The following is a 16,992-nucleotide window of genomic DNA, read 5'->3' on the forward strand; positions in this document are numbered from 1 at the left end:
GACGGACGGACGGACGGACGGACGGACGGACGGACGGACGGACGGACGGACGGACGAATGAACACATAGATGCACAGACACACACAACAAAAAGTTTTCTTTTAACATTTTGGCCGGGGACCCCTTTTTGTAACTATACCTTTCAGGACGGGAACCCCTTTTGGGGTTCCTGTTGCTACAGTATATAGCAACATAATGTTTTTGTAATTTTTGAATAAATAGTTTTTCAGAAAACTTAGGTCAGGATTTTTTTTAGAATCGGCCTCCAGGTCTAAATGGGTTAACTGATCCCAAACCACACAAGGCTAACATAATATAAACAACTCATCAGACAACAACGAATGTCTGCACACTGTTAAAACACCAGGATCCTGATGAAGTTCCTTATGGGATCGAAACGTTGATCTCAATGAACACAGTGGGAGCCAGTTTAACAGTGTGCGGTCTGTTGGTCCGGCACCTGTTTACCAGATTGGATGGGCGTGCTCTCCTTTTTGAAAACAGCTCTCAACTCATCCCATACTGAAGTAACTGAATATATACCTAGAGGGGATGCCAAACAAGCCCACCTCACAATCTTACATCCTCGGTAACATTTGTTTGAATAATGGAGACCCCATGGCCCATTATCAAAGTGAGAGAGGAAACTGAGCTCAGATTTGTGTACACGTGTAACAAGAGCACAGCTGTTGAACATTACCGCCTTGGGTTCCCAAGAGGTGAGGCTCCACAGACTGTCATGCAATTATATCAGGAGTGTTCCACTTATATTCCCTTCACATACATGAGATATTAAAGGGACACATGTCCCATTATTTATTTATTATGTATTTATTTAATACATAATTTGCCAACTTTTCACCCAATTTAGTCGTTATGCCAATTCCCTATTTTCCCCATGTAGTTGCGTAATCTTGTCACTGCTACGCCTACTGGTCGGTCTTCGGTATTGAAACCACATGCCTCCTCTGATACATATGGAATCGCCGGCCACTTCTTTTCATCTCCCAGTGAGGAGCTTCACTGGGAGGACATATGTAGGAACACAGTTCTACACCACTGCTGACAGGCACGCTTGACCAACTCACTAGTGCAGCAACTTTAGGTTGGAGTCCCTCCCGCAAACATGGCCAATTTTGTTCATCAGAAAGCCTCTGCAGTGGTGGGCAGGAACTTTACCCCCAAGCACCCCATGTCCCATTGTGTATCTGAGTATTTTGTCTCTCTGGGACAGATTTTCACTGCTGTCCTTACTACTTCCGATATTTTATTTTGTTTTGATTTGAATTCTTCAAAAGCCTATTCATTCTCTGGGACAGATTTTCACTGTTGTCCTTAATACTTCCGATATTTTGTTTTGTTTTGATTTGCATTCTTCGCCTAACTACTGTGCTAAACTGCATAAATCGGATCATTTATAATTGGATAATTGTTTATAGACTCTGTACACTTGCAAATGCAAGTGTACAGAGTCTATAAACAATTCAGATCCAAACAACATGTTGGCAACAGTATCCCCCTGTGAGGCTCTGTGTTCATGGTGTTTTACATTTTCATTATTTCACTAAGCTGTAATTAACACAACATGGAAGAGGTGTCCTCCAGAGATGATATCTCTCCAGAGACATGTTGAAACTCATCACTCTCATATCAAATTAGCATAAACTGCTTATAGCATAGTTATGAGATTATGCACTTAGTAAATCGGCTGTGTTTTGAACTCTTTTGCAAAGGCTCTAGAGTTTTTGTTATCCTCCTTTGAACCTCTTGAATTTGTTATCTTGTTCATGGCACATAATCTGTGCTTGAATCCCCCAAGTTTGGCTTGCTAATAATTCTTTCTCTGTTTCTTCAGACACCATCCCTCAATGATTCCTTTTCTTTCAGGTACTATGGTAATTAGAGGTGAAGGAGTCTATTCTGTGTTGCGTGCCGCAAATAGCAGATTCTGACGGGTGAGCTTGTAGATCGTCTATTTCCAACATTTATATTTTCACAGACACTGGAATTCTTTCTTCCTTCTCTTTTTTTTGTTGACCCCAGAGGTCGTTTAATGGATATGACCCATGACCTTTGAACCAACACCCCATGATCTTACAGGTGAACCGTTTTGCTGTTACACACCTGGTTGTGTCTCAATGGCTTGACCTCAACTTAACCCCCTGATTTTTACAGTCTCATAAAACAGCCCCGTGCAGAGAGACATAGTATTTATCTGGGCTTGCTCCACACTCACTGGAGTGTGCTGACGAATGCACTGTTGACAGAAAAAAATATAAATTCATGCTGAAATAGATACTTTTTTGTTTTGTTTTTGGTTTCACTTATTATATGTTAGAATTCCCATGGGGAATTGGTTTGAAAACCTGCACCTGTGGGTCGCGGGATAAATTCAAGGTATTTTGACTGTGAACAAATCAAACTGGACCCTCAATTCATCTTCAGCAAGAAATGTACTCGAATGAATCATCACCTCGGACCCTTAATTTCTGTACCACTGGGTACTGTGATAGAGAAGCTGCCCCCACCCCGTTAATATGAAGGTGTAGCAGAGTTACATAGAACTTTATTGATCCAGAGGGAAATACAGGTGTCATAGCAGCACTAGCAGTGGTCAAGAGATACGGTAAAAAGTAAAGAGATACAAAAAAGTAGTAAATTAACAATAATTAAAAACAAGATGACAAATAAATAAATGATAAATAATGCATATACATAAATATAAAAAAGAGAATACTTAAAAGTCTGGCCTGGCCATCTGCACTTGGACTGCCTGGGTTTGTATACTATATGGTCCATTAGTAGATTTAAATAAAGGCTTAAGTATATTTTAAGTATAATCTATCACCAGTAGTAGTATGGACATATGAAATAGAAGAGTTAAAGTCTGGCTTGGCCTTCTGCCCTTGGACTGACATGGGTTAGCATAAAGTAGGAACCATTTGTAGTTATATAAGTATAATTTAGGAGGAGATCTCTGATGGTTAAATCAAAGAATAGGACCAGCACACTGTCAGAAACTTGCCAAAAAAAAAGCTATTTTGTAGCTAAATTTTTTGCAAGATTCTGACAGTGCGTGGGTCCTATTCTTTGATTTAACCATCAGATCTCCTCCTAAATTGTGCATTTTTTGCTTACGCACCTGTCGCCAGCCTTTGAGGTGTGCATCGGCCTCCTTCACAATAGTTATAAGTATAGGTATAAGTATGTACAATCTGTCACCATTAATATGGGCATATAATACAGAATGTGATGATGTGATGCTGATATGTGTACAGCCAGCTACACAGTAAGAATACGGCTAAATATGGATCAGAGTAGCCCTGCCTGTAGCCCTGGATGGTAGATATTTGGTTTCACTGTAAAATCTTGAGTGTTCATTTAACTCTGAATACGAAACACAGGATAAGATGTACATTAACTTTGTTCAAGCACGTACAAGCGAGTGTAATCTTGATGTTGTTTTGATGATGAATGATGATGATGATGGTGATGGTGGACACAAGGGAGCCTGGGTTAGGTCATCATTTGGGGACACATCATCAATAGAGAACTTTCTACTGATTACAGGGTGATTAAACCTGAGCTTGCGTCCCATGCCCATTTATTCATGAGAGTCGCTTTGTTCATGTTCACTTCCCATGGGACTATGCGTCCTATTGCCTCCTATTCCCTGAGTTTTGGGGCCCAGCAGGGGTTTTTCGTCTTCGACTAGAGCCAATGGCTGCTTCTTTCTGCTGCCTCCGACGCAGCTTTGACAGCTAAACACTGACTATAGCCTCTGAGATTACCATGTATACAAGCAGTCTGCTGGTAGATGTTGCCAGAAAACCTCTGCACCCCACCTCCACCGGGTGGACTTCAGTGTTCCAGCCACAATACTGTGCTTCAGCAGCTAACTCTGCATAGCATAGCTGTTTCCGCTCATAAGCCTCTTCCACTGAGTCTTCCCAGTGTACCATGAGCTCGTTTATGTACACTTTGTTGAGAGAATTGAGGACCAGAGCACCAAATCAGGGCTTAGGGTGGTGATAGCGATCCCTGGAGGAAACACAAGCTGTCGGCCAATGTCAACCAGCATTTTCCAGTCACAGGCTAAGCGCAGATGGCCCCTTTGGTTGGTCTGGTTAGTCCTATGGTTCTGAGGCAACCATGTGGTGAATCTCCCTGTCAGCCTCTGCATGCATGTTGGTTCTAATCACAAGGCTGGCTCACTTCCTGACAGGGAAGTCCGGCTCTCTGTTTCTTATCCACATAAGGAGGGTATAAGACATATGGTCAAACCAACCTGACAGCCTCCCATCCCTCTGTGGGTTTGATCCAAAACAAGCATTGTGCTTTTTCTTTTTTAATCAGAGAGAGGGTATTTCACATTGTCTCTCTCCCTCTGCTTCTAATTTATTCACAGTTTCAACCCCCCTCTCTCCCTATTACACTGCATCCCCCAACAGACAAGACAAGACAGACAGACAGACAGACAGACAGACAGACAGACAGACAGACAGACAGACAGACAGACAGACAGACAGACAGACAGACAGACAGACAGACAATAGACAGACAGACAGACAGACAGACAGACAGACAGACAGACAGACAGACAGACAGACAGACAGACAGACAGACAGACAGACAGACAGACAGACAGACAGACAGACAGACAGACAGACAGACAATAGACAGACAGACAGACAGACAGATAATAGACAGACAGACAGACAGACACACACACACACACACACACACACACACACACACACACACACACACACACACACACACACACACACACACACGCGCACACACACACACGCACACACACACACACACACACACACACACACACACACACACACACACACACACACACACACACACACACACACACACACACACACACACACACACACACACACACACACACACACACACACACACACACTTCGCTCCATCTTGTTCATCTGGATCCAAGCTGCTTTGCAGTTTGACAGAAGCAGACAGGGAAACCTCAAACAGGCTTAAAGGCACAAGTGTATCCAGGTGTAGCGCTTGATTGACACGTTGCAGCTGTAGTAAAATAGAAGGGGTGAGTTTAGTGGGTTTATCAATGCAGAGGGGGGACAAAATAATCTTATGGGATGAAAATAACTGAGTGAATGGTGATGTTGTTTCTTGGTGAAGTATAACAGAAATATTCATAGGATAGGGCTGAGCCTTGTCTGTCTGTGTTGCTTTGGGTTTGTGTTGCCCCCTGTTGGTGGAATCAACACACTACATCTGACCCTGTCTTTATTTCCTTATGGGACAAAGTCTAATTGAATACCACTACTTCTCCTGAAATGAATTGAAATTTTGTGTTGTAGAGAACTACTGCAACATTTACAACACAATACCATATGTAGTAGGCACTCACTGAGGCAATCCAATGAACACTTAGAAATTAGGCTATATAATATATATCATGATTTGATAGGACATTTTATAAAAGGCTTGTGGACTATTTAGTGTCACTGTCAGCAACCTAATAAAAATGTATGTTGTGACCATCCTCTCTTCATGACAAATGCTGTATGTTTGCAGAACTGAGCTGTGTGACATCATTTGGATATCAAAGCTATTCTAACTGAACCACAAGTTATTCTTTCTGCCACAGGTCCTTTTAAAGTAAAATTTCAATGGAGCTGCTGAGTTTATTCTAAAAGGGGATTTCTTTTGGTGAGCATCACTGAACTTTTGAGCATCCTCCAATTGCTGCCGTTTTAATCTGTCCTGGACACTTGTTTGTATACTTGTACATATGGTAATGTCGTGTTAGCCTCGCTTCACTCTGCCGTGGCTAAATCTTGTAAATTCCTTGTGGGTTGAACGGAAGTCAATGATTGTGAAAGAGCTAAATGTCAACCCACACTCTAATACACCCTCTCTCTCTCTCACTGACACACTCACACACACACACACACACACACACACACACACACACACACACACACACACACACACACACACACACACACACACACACACACACACACACACACACACACACACACACACACACACACACACACACACACACACACACACACACACACACACGCAACCACCTGACAGGACATAACCTACAAACTTGCATGCACATAGGGACTCAGAGACACACACACACACACACACACACACACACACACACACACACACACACACACACACACACACACACACACACACACACACACACACACAAATGTAGACCCACGTACCCACACTTGCTCCCACACAGGAAGAGACAGGGTGACCCATTTCTGATGATTATTTTGGTCTTTGCACTGACAAGATGTCAATGGGGAGTAAAAAAACCCCTGTTCTATATGTGATAGTGCTATATACAGAACAGTGTATGTATACTATTGCAATGGCTACCATAGCAGCGAATACGTACGGACCTGACTCAAATGCATAGATTTTGTAGAGCTGACACAGATTGGTTGATGAAGAGTTTAATTATAAAAGATAGTATGTACATTTGAAAAAAAAAACTACAGTTAATCAAAAAACAATTCCAAGCAAAGAAGTAAAACATCAATTATTGATTCAAGAATACGTACATTCTCTTAATTTTCAGAATGTAGATAGATAGAGAGATGATTGTCAGATCATCCAAAACTAGAAAAAGTGCTCCTCCAGGTCAGGTACGTTATTGTGGCCTCCTGGTGGCGCTATAATAGGCCAATGTGAAAAGGGTGCCATTTATTCTTAGGTCTTTCACGGCAATCAGACACTGCATTCATGATTTGAGGCATTTTGTTCCAAAAATGTGTTTTGCTAAATGAGACCTGCTGGTGGCGCTATAACAGGCCAATGTGAAAAGGGTGGCATTTCTTCCTCGGCCTAGTGGGAATGTGCGTGTGAAAATTCACGGAAATCGCAAGCTGCGTGCATAGTTTGAGGCTTTTTGTTCAAAACGGACCAATCCTGCAAACTTTGGAAGCCAACCATAGGCAATGAGGATGGAATATGGGAAATCGGACATTGTGTTGATCACATGACTATAGAGATACTGTGAACCGATTTGCATGACGTTTGGATAAAATCTGTAGGAGTAATGTAAAAAAAAAAGGGTTTTGCACAAATCGGCCTCCTGGTGGCGCTATAACAGGCCCATGTGAAAATTGTGGCAGAGGTTCTGAATTGGCATCCAGGGAGTGTGTGTGCACAGTTTCGCAGCAACCGGGCCAACGGTGCCAGAGATTAGCTGCTAACACACAGACAGGACACACGGACGGACGGACGGACGGACGGACGGACGGACGGACGGACGGACAGGGGCGAAAACATACTCTCTCGCCATGCCTTTCGGCCTGGCGGAGACAATAATACTTGTTATATAATAAGATTATATTATATATATTATATATTAAAGATTTTTTTTGTATTCTATAGATCAGTTAATTTCTGCTGTGTACATGAAAAATCACATAAAATCTACAGAAGATCAGAACTTTGTCATTGTATTTGTGTATTTTAGTACACAAATACTATACAGGGGTTTACAGGTTTTAAGGCCTGAATGTTCATGACATGACATGACAAGACAAGACAATGTACTGCAAACTGACGTTTAACCCATTAAAACCGGGAACTCATCTGTGTAACCCCTTTAACCATTATTTTATACTTTGGCTATTCAAAAATAGCAGATATACAAGCTTATAGCACTCGGTGAACATATATTTTTAAAGCAAAAATGTTGTACTCAACTCTTTGCTTCTGAGGGGTTTTTCCACACCTCCCTTGATGAGAACAGCAGCATTTGTATGACTTTATAAACACAGGATATTATGAAGTAATAAGTTGGTAATAATACTTATTTTACTTAAGCCCTATTTTCTACTTTCATTTGTTTTCTTAAAAGAAGCTAAAATAGTAGGCCTAGATCTTGACATTTCAGACATTTTGTGAAAAGTTTTAGCTATGATGACACATCCCAAAGAATTTACACTGAGGAGTTTGAAGTGAGCCGGTGGCTCAGATTGACTTGTTCCTGTAAGTGTTGTGGAGGTCTTTGAGGGTCAGATATCCTCCATTACCGTGCTCCACTGGCACAGAACCACAACGACCCGCAGTGCTAACTGCAGGCCAGGCCACGTAACTACCACCACCGAACACCAGAGGAGTCTCCAGCTTTGGGGGATCGGGGGGGATCGGAGAGGAAATGGGAGATGGAGGAGGAGATGAAGAGGAGGGTGGACGAGACAGAGAGGAGAGCGCCCCCCGCGGTGAGAGGAGGTGGAGAGGGAGAATGAGCAGGCCGGACTCCTGGGGATCATCTGAGAACTCTGCTCCATCCTCATCATAGGCTTCTTCCTCTTCCTCTTCCTCGTCCGCCTGATCTTCCGTGCTGAAGCCGGAGTCTGGACTCTGGGGCGCCCCGTTGCGCCGGCTCCCGGGGCGTCGCAGCACCTCGTAGGACAAGGAGGGGGCGGGGGAAGAGCAGTGGGTGAGGTGGAGGGTGTGGACGGCATTGTGGGGAGTGAGGAAGTCATCCTGGTAGGTGAAGTAGACGGGGCAGGGGTCCGAGCTAGGGGGCGGGCCGCTGGGGTAGACGGGGCAGGGGTCCGAGCTAGGGGGCGGGCGGCTGGGGTAGACGGAGAAGAAGTAGTCCTTGTTATGGACCACGTTGGAGAAGAAGGAGGAGGACACGTTAACACCACCACTGATACACAAACCGCTGGAGTCGCCGAGGGACCGAGGGTGGAGCATGGCTGTGGGGGAGGTGGAGGAGGAGCATGGGGTGGAGACGGGGTCAAACACCTCCACTGAGGAGATGCGATCGCAGGACTGGACCGTGAAGTAGCACTCTAAAGCCGTCTGTGGATTCAACCATTCCTGTAGGAGAGATGACATGGATGTCATGAATAGAGCTCAATTGATGCCAGATTTCTGGGCCCACGCTAATCCCGAGGGACCATAATTTTGTAAAGAAGTGCAAACTCTTGAAATCAATTAGAAAAAAAGTATATTAAGCAAACAAATTAATAGAACTGTTTTCCATGTACACCAAATTATAGTGTATAGTGTGTGAGTGTTGGGGGGGGGGGGGTATTAGAAGCAACAGACAAACCACAGCAAGAGGCCAGGCCTGCTTACCGCTGATTAAACTGTGGTTGAACCTGAATCCTTTTACTGGTAGACAAAACTAATTAAGACCAACCCACGTAGCACTTTATGAATCATCCTGTGTGTGTGTGTGTGTGTGTGTGTGTGTGTGCGTGTGCGTGTGCGTGTGCGTGTGCGTGTGCGCGTGCGCGTGTGCGTGTGCGTGTGCATGTGCGTGCGAGAGAGAGAGGGAGAGAGATAATCAGGCAGACATACAGAGAGAGAGAGAGAGAGAGAGAGAGAGAGAGAGAGAGAGAGAGAGGATTACAGGATTTTTTTTTTTCCTATTTTTTTTTACAGATGTACAGTCAGTAGAGATGCTTTTTTATTTTTTATTGCTATTTTCATTCCCTTTTATCAGACTATTTTCCACATTTTTATTTTGTATCCTCACTGTTGAGGAAGCTTGAAATACACAAAGTTCTGTAGTGTTGCTACCAGCTGTATTGTACTTGCGTCAGTTGTGTGTGACACTAAGCATCTCGAGACCAAGTGTGATCATGTTATGCTGCCTGTGTATTGACATTGTCCATAATGTGGTAAATGTGGTTTTTGAACAGATTGTGATAAAATGTACATGACAGAAGCTCGACATAGTTTGTTGTGATCAAACTGAATCAGAACGCAGTATCAGGACATTTTTGTTCAGACTGCATAAGAACGTTGCATGATGGCATTTCTGATTCACCTTAAAGTTTCCTCTGTGGACCGTGTGGAAGTATTTAGATGGATCTGGGACTGGCATTCCTTTGCAAAGCCTGCAAGGCCGGGAAAATACAGGCTTAAACATTTCATAAAACAATTTTTCAAACAGGAAATGCAGTCAAATGTCCACACAGGCATACAAATACATACGAAAACAAAGCATGCATAGATACTTGGTACACACACACACTCACTCACTCACGCACGCACGCACGCACGCACGCACGCCGCGCGCGCACTCACGCACACACACGGCTATACTGACCCTGGGTTTGAGCGAGCCTTGCACAGAACAATCAGGATGACAGTGAAGACAGTGAAGAAGGAAAGTCCAGCAAACAGTAACCAGGACATCAGATCTGCAGATAGAACTAAAACACACCATAAGAGATGTAAGAGCAAGCACATCCATCAATGCATTTCCCCCCCAAAATACAATGTAGATGTACAAGCTCACAACACGTTGCAGTGCAATGCATTGTGAGCTTGTAGATCTGTTACTTTCAATACAAACAACAGAACAAAAAAAAAAAAAAGTGATCTACCATGTGTATAAAAGTGTAAATATGTAGATAACTTATTTTGTTTTTTTTTGTTCTCTTGTTTGATCTCCTTTCCCCCTTGCCCCCCCCCTTTCCCATCGTCTTCTTCCCCTTTTTTTAATGGAAATAATGATATGATGGGAACTATGCAAAAAACTAATTTCACCCAATTTTTTACCTTTAACTGCTTAACTGCCAAAGACGTTTATAAACGTCTTTGGGCCTTCAGCTATTGCCTGCCAAAGACGTGTAAAAACTTTTAAAAAAAAAATTCTAAAAAGATTCTCTAATTATTTAAGATTGACACCTTTTCGATATTCCAAACGAATAAGGAGATAACAATTCCCAAAGATTTGCTGCTCCATCCACTTCAATGTTAAAATTGAAACGGACAAACAATTCACAATGTTTTTTGGTTTGAAACTACTGGTTTTGAGCTATTTTCAAACATCAAACAACACATGACAACAAGGTCAAATTGACCTCGTTGACATTTGTGAAACCACACCTGAATCTCATCTGTGATTAGAAATTATCTGGGATCAATCATACTGGAGAAAAATATTCTGTGGCTATGCGAAAAGGTACCAAAATCGGTCAAAACCCTGGCAGAGGCTACAGACTTTTTGAAAAAACTCTGGCAGTCAATGAAATATATTTTTGTAAGTTTGGGTCCCAAAAGTTATTTCCTAGAGTCAAAAGTACAATATTTCTATTTGAAATGTAACGGAGTGAAAGTCATGAGGTTGTAGGCTACAAAAGAAAAAGAAGACAAAACGATTGCATAATGCACTAAAGTACACAGTGCTCAAGTAAATGTACTTAGTTACTTACTGTCCACCTCTGCTCTGCTATACTGTTAGTAACAGTCTGTTACCTGGTTGTTCCTGGGCTGGTGTCTCCCAGGATGCTGTGGGACTCCAGTTGCTCCAGTAGGAGTTCATGTTACTTCCAATAGGTTCAGGCTTGACTCTCACCCTGACCTGGTAGAGGCCTGCCTGCCTTCCCTCCACAGGTATCTTCAGCACTTGCTCTTGTTTGGGCAGAGGCTCGACCTCCTGCCAATGTGAGAGAAGGTATGTACATAGGCTATGTGCTTATTCAAGTTAGAGACGGACATATAGACACACTCAAATTCAATGACACATTTGCAAAGGCATATACATATACACACACACACACACACACACACACACACACACACACACACACACACACACACACACACACACACACACACACACACACACACACACACGCGCGCGCCCGCACGCACCTCCCATGTTTGGTGATGTTGTTTAATCTGGATTTCGAACTGGAAGTGGTCGAGTAAGTATGAGAGTGGATCTCCTGGATCCCAACCGATCCAGGTCTCATTAACACCAGAGCTGATGTTGGGGGTACCAGGAGGATGCATCTTAACTGTCGGCACAAACAAACACACACACACACACACGCACGCACGCACGCACTCAATCAGGATGACTGTAACAGAGAGGTCCTCTGTTACTCATGTTTGCACATATAACCCTTATTTATTGAATGACATTTGCACCGCACAGTTCCACTTTTATTAATTTGTTTAATTAGTTTACCTTAGTGCAATACATTTGTAGCGTGATGTTTTATTGTTGAGCTTTAGTAGATTGGGCTGGACCATAGTCAGGATGTCAGAGGAGGGACGAGGGTTGTGATGTTTGCAATTGCTAATATTTATGTTGTAGTATAGTGTGAAGGATAAATAATCATTATTTTTGTAGTTCGTTGAGATTTGTCATATTTATGTGGGTTAAATGTATAGGTATTAATGTATTTATAAGGTGCCAGTTGACCAGTTGACCGAGTTAGGGGTGAAAAGCTCACACACCAAGAGGGTGACAGAATTGAATGTTGTCTTTGTTGGTGTTTGGTGAATAAATACACCATCTGGTTGAACTCTATAGATGGGTTTCCGCGCGACGTCATCACAGAGCAGAGTGTGCAATCTGCGCATGCGCGGGGGAGAACGAACCGGAAGCGCCATTCACTCTCTTGTTATTTTCGGGATTTAGATAGGCATAATGCTGCTATTATAGGCATAATAGGCATAATGCTGCTATTATATACAAACAGATCCAACTTTCGACAAATCATTTTTATTGAGTAAAGAAGATATTACAAACTGCATCATTTAATCTACTTTCATTAAACCTGGTGAAGACCATTTATTTTCTGAATGTACAATGGCCAGAGCTGCTGCGGGTAATAGCGCCCTCTACAGGCTCATCCCGCCACTGCGCGCGCATCATCCTCTCATGTTTACAAACAGGAAACCCATCTATACCATGCCTCTGTACTAATTCCAATTGCTAATTGCATTCTCATTATGACCTTCTCTACCATTACGAATAAATTAACAAACTAGAAAATGTGCTTCTCGGAGCACAGGTCTCCGCCAGTACTGTTCCTGATTAATCCTGTCTTACCTATTTATATTACATATTGTCACGTGTCACTTGACCAATGTTAGCTTGGCTGATGGAAGCTCACTTCAAAAAATTAAATATTTTTTTTGAAGTGACACACCTATTTATAGGTTTCTATGTCATCATGCGTCTCTCTAGCCAATCAGAGCATTGGTGACAACAATATTGTCACGTGTCACGCGAAGCTTGACCAATGTTAGCTTGGCTGAGACGGGGACACACACAGAAGGACAAGAACGAAAACATACTCTCCACCTCTGGCGGAGACAATAAAATGAAATGAAATCAAATTAAAAAGTACAGCATAGATGAGGTAGGCTAGAGGAAGATAACCCACTGTGTTTTACTGGCATGTAGTTGGTCAGTCCGTCCACTGTTAGGTTGTTACACTGCACCTCAATGCTGGGCATCTTCTCATCAAAGGAGAAGCCCTGCAGACACACATAATAATGTGTAATATACAGATAATAAGACACACAGACTACCTTGATAAGACTGTACTAGCTCAAGTGGTGTGGGCCTTTCCATGTAGACGCAAGACTCCCTCGTGGTCTTAAAAAATATATATATTTATTTTGGGTCTTTTTATGCCTTTATTGATAGTACAGTAGGTTGACAGGAAATGGGGACAGAGATGGGGAGTGACATGCAGTAACGGCCGTCGGGATTGGGACTCGAACCCGCCACGCGCTGTCAGTCAGGCTACATTGAGCCTAGGTGCCTGGACCGCTACGCCAGCCGCCCGGGCCTTCTCACGTCTTCAAATGCAAATAAACCATTTAATGGAAATCACAAGGTTGTGATGCATACACCTTCATTGGGTTATCTTATGATCAAGTTATCATAAGATAACCTGATTAAGTGCTACAGACTGAGACCGACGTTGTTCAGGTTATTGTGTGGGTCAAATAGACACTCCCTCTCCCTCTCTCCCTCCCTCTATGTCTCCAATCAAGATGCATGGGACCTTTTACAAGTAGTTATTAGTTATATGGGTGACTTACGTATGTTCTCTCGTACGAGTTCTCAAAGATAAAACTGCAGCTTCGAACTGAGTCTCCAAGGCTGTCCTGCATTTTTAGTTTACAGTTTCTCCTAGAGAAATAGATAAATGAATAAATGCAAACTGAAGCTGTAATGCAAAATGTATTTCTGTGCTTCGTCGCATTGTTATTATTATTATTGTTACTTTTTCAGTATAATGTTTTTACTCTGAAAAAATAGATGAACAATTTTTCAACTATATATGTGCAGTAAAGGGTAGCAGCTGGGGTAGTTTTCCTATCCTTACTTGATATGCGTTATAGTAGGGTATTTAAAGAAACTCTTTGTTCCAAGGACCCAACAGTCGACTCCTGGGTCTGCCTGAGAGCTGTTCCACGTACAGCTGATGTTGTTCACAAAGTCGTTCACACACGACAGTCCTTGAGAGTACAAATAGCAGGCAGAAGAGACAGAGAGAGGGATTAAGATAGGGCATTAGTTGTCCTTGAACAGAGCAGAATAGAACAAATCATTCAGAGTGTGCACTTCTTTCAAATGGTTAAAATACAGAAATTTGACAACAACTTATAAATCTAATTCCATTTATTTTATAAATAATAAGCAAGCAAGCTCTCAATTTAGAAAGCTACCTATATCATATCCATGATTAACTTCAAACAAACAAACAAACAAATAAACAAACAAACAAACAAACATGTTGATCATCGCATAACAAAATTGTGGAGTGGAGGGACTTTTTAGAAAGCCAGGCGGTCCCAATTAGACTGTAAGAAAGTTCAAGACAAACAACATACAAAGGCAAAAAAAAAATACACATCAGATTTTGCTACCTAAAGGCCTCAAAACTCAGTGGTCCACTTGCAGACCAGCAAGATCAAGAGCCTACATCAATGTCAATTAAACCAACACACTTCCTTACACCTTTACTTAGTTATACTTCTATACTTAGAAGCACAAATCAAGGCTTACTGAGTCAATACTAAGTCAAGATTCAGTTCACTCACAGTTTCAGCATGATCCATACAGATTATGTACCTGGGAGGTTGTTGTGAGAGTGGACTGAGTGTGCCGAGAACAGAAGCGCCAGGAAATGCAATGACCACAGTATCTCCATGGCAACGGCCTCCATCTGCCTAAGAACAAAAGGACGGAACGGAACACATCATATATGAGAACAATCATAGTGACAATTTTATACTTTAACAGGCACTTAAATAATCAATTATCAAAATATGTAAATAAACACATGGCCGATAAACTGGCACTGATAAAATGAGAAGCAATCAGGTCTGGTGTCAGAGAGACAGCATGTGTGTTGAACAATGCCAAGGACACTGGCACAGGTCACTTTTCAGCTTTTACATGCACTGCCAGCTTTTGCATATACACAGATGTTTATAATAATAATAATAATAATAATAATAGATGTTTATAACCTAAAGAGGAAGAACTTTGCACACAGCACCGTCAAGCAGCTTAAGTGCTAGGGCAACGGTCAAAGTGTTCTCTTGCTTGATTATTATTTTTCTCTTGTTTTATATTTATTATATACTACTACTACTACTATTATTATTATTACTAATGCTGCTACAACAAAATATATTTTACTCAACAAAAAAGTAACAATCAAGAACACCTTGAACCTTGAACTTTAACAATTGGAACAGATGGAACTGAAATGTATAAACAGCACTAGTATGTTATGTGGCAACAATGGCATTTACATCTAGAAAAACACCTAGAGGTAAAACCTTGATATAAGCACCATGTACCAAGGTTTTTCCTGATAGAACTACTGCTTTTGTAAGCACAATAACTGGGTATAACAGGGTAATCAAACTTGCAAATAATATCTAATTCTTCATATTGACCCAGTAAAGTGTGAGAGGTTTCTGACTCAGTTGAAACCAATTCAACCCACTATCACCTCCCATCTCCGCTCTTGTGCTTATGCTGAAGAGGTGCAAAGCGAGATTCATTCACACTCAGCTGAGGTGAAAGCGGAGGTCTGATTGTGAGTGGGCTGCAGCCAGCAGTAAAAACTCTGTTTACTGAAGGCAGCGCTGTGCTGCGGTGATCTGCTGATGATGTGCTGTGTGTTACGGTAAATGTAATGCATACTGTACATGTGAGTAGGTTACCGTCTACCACTTCTGGAGAGGAGAGTACACATAAGTACACATATGTGTAATCTACCCACACACACATGCTGTCATTTCAAGGGGTGAACAAGCTGAAGAGACGAGAAGAGAAAGATACAGCTTGGGAAATTAAAAACGTTTCCTCTAAAACTGCAGAAGTGATTTAGCAGGTTAAACATTATTACTCAAAACAGCAGATAGAGGGAAAATAATCTTTAAACTCAAACAAAGCTTGATAATGACAAGAGCCAATGGTAGAGATACTCTTCAACTCACACAATGATTGTCTTCACTGTTTCTTCTTATAATAAGCTGTGTGTCGGAGTCAATGTGGCGCATGACAAAAATATAACATTTTAACATCTGAAGAGCTACTTCATTAATAGGAGGCAAGTGAATAGAACACTACATGAACAAACTATTTTATGAGCAAACCAAACAATTGGCACTCACTGGGTTCCACAGATGTACATATTAATGTAGACAGGAGAACAAAATAATGAATCCACTGCGGCTATAGGTCAGTTCAACACTGGCTTGGGTAGTGCCCCAGTGACAAAGGGATTATGAAATGCATCAAGGACACCAATCTAACAAAGAATAACAGAATAAATAAATAACTCTACCTCGTTAGATTCGGTCTGTCAGCGTAGACCCCAGTCAGTGTGAATACAGGTGACCTCCTGAGTCATTGTACATTCTCATCCCTTCATGGTCTGTCTAATTTCCTGTTCAATGAACTATATGAGTCTTCTTCTAAACCCCCCCTACCAGCGTCCCCCTTCCGCTGTTAGTATGTTTCACTCTTATGCTCTCTCCATCTCTCATTCTCTCACTCTATCTGTCTTTTCCCCGCTGTCTCAACCTTTATCTCTCACTCACTATGTGACTCACATACAGTAACTCTAACACACTCACCCCTTGTTCTTCTTCTTCTCTTCGCTCCCTCTTGGTTTAAAGTGCCCGATGACATTTTTACGT

At 42.0% G+C, this 16,992-nt stretch overlaps 1 protein-coding gene across 2 annotated transcripts; it reads right to left on the bottom strand.

Annotated features, from left to right (window-relative positions):
- Nucleotides 1-6,529: 6,529 nt before the first annotated feature.
- On the bottom strand, nt 6,530-16,944 carry il2rb (interleukin 2 receptor, beta). 2 transcript variants are annotated; one of them, XM_080447355.1, is made up of 10 exons: nt 16,930-16,944; nt 14,906-15,003; nt 14,157-14,289; nt 13,870-13,960; nt 13,203-13,296; nt 11,677-11,822; nt 11,278-11,458; nt 10,124-10,229; nt 9,842-9,911; nt 6,530-8,883 (listed from the first exon to the last, which is right to left on the bottom strand). In XM_080447355.1, exons 2-10 carry the CDS (start codon nt 14,997-14,999, stop codon nt 8,023-8,025), a joined length of 1,776 nt encoding a protein of 591 aa, XP_080303481.1. In that variant the 5' UTR covers nt 15,000-15,003; nt 16,930-16,944; the 3' UTR covers nt 6,530-8,022. The 2 variants fall into 2 exon arrangements, with proteins under 2 accessions (XP_080303481.1, XP_080303480.1); XM_080447354.1 differs by lacking the exon at nt 16,930-16,944 and adding an exon at nt 16,638-16,866.
- Nucleotides 16,945-16,992: the final 48 nt, after the last annotated feature.

Source organism: Gymnoscopelus braueri, assembly GCF_963280865.1.
Source record: "Gymnoscopelus braueri genome assembly, chromosome: 13".
NCBI classification, from domain to species: domain Eukaryota; kingdom Metazoa; phylum Chordata; class Actinopteri; order Myctophiformes; family Myctophidae; genus Gymnoscopelus; species Gymnoscopelus braueri.

What these genes read in the sequence shown, in the direction of transcription:
- il2rb (XM_080447355.1), bottom strand. Translation starts at nt 14,999, where the DNA reads ATGGAGGCCGTTGCCATGGAGATACTGTGGTCATTGCATTTCCTGGCG. An exon ending in CTCTCACAACAACCTCCCAG is followed by an intron (nt 14,290 to 14,905) that starts GTACATAATCTG and finishes TGTACTCTCAAG; the next exon opens with GACTGTCGTGTGTGAACGAC. An exon ending in AACATCACCAAACATGGGAG is followed by an intron (nt 11,459 to 11,676) that starts GTGCGTGCGGGC and finishes TCACATTGGCAG; the next exon opens with GAGGTCGAGCCTCTGCCCAA.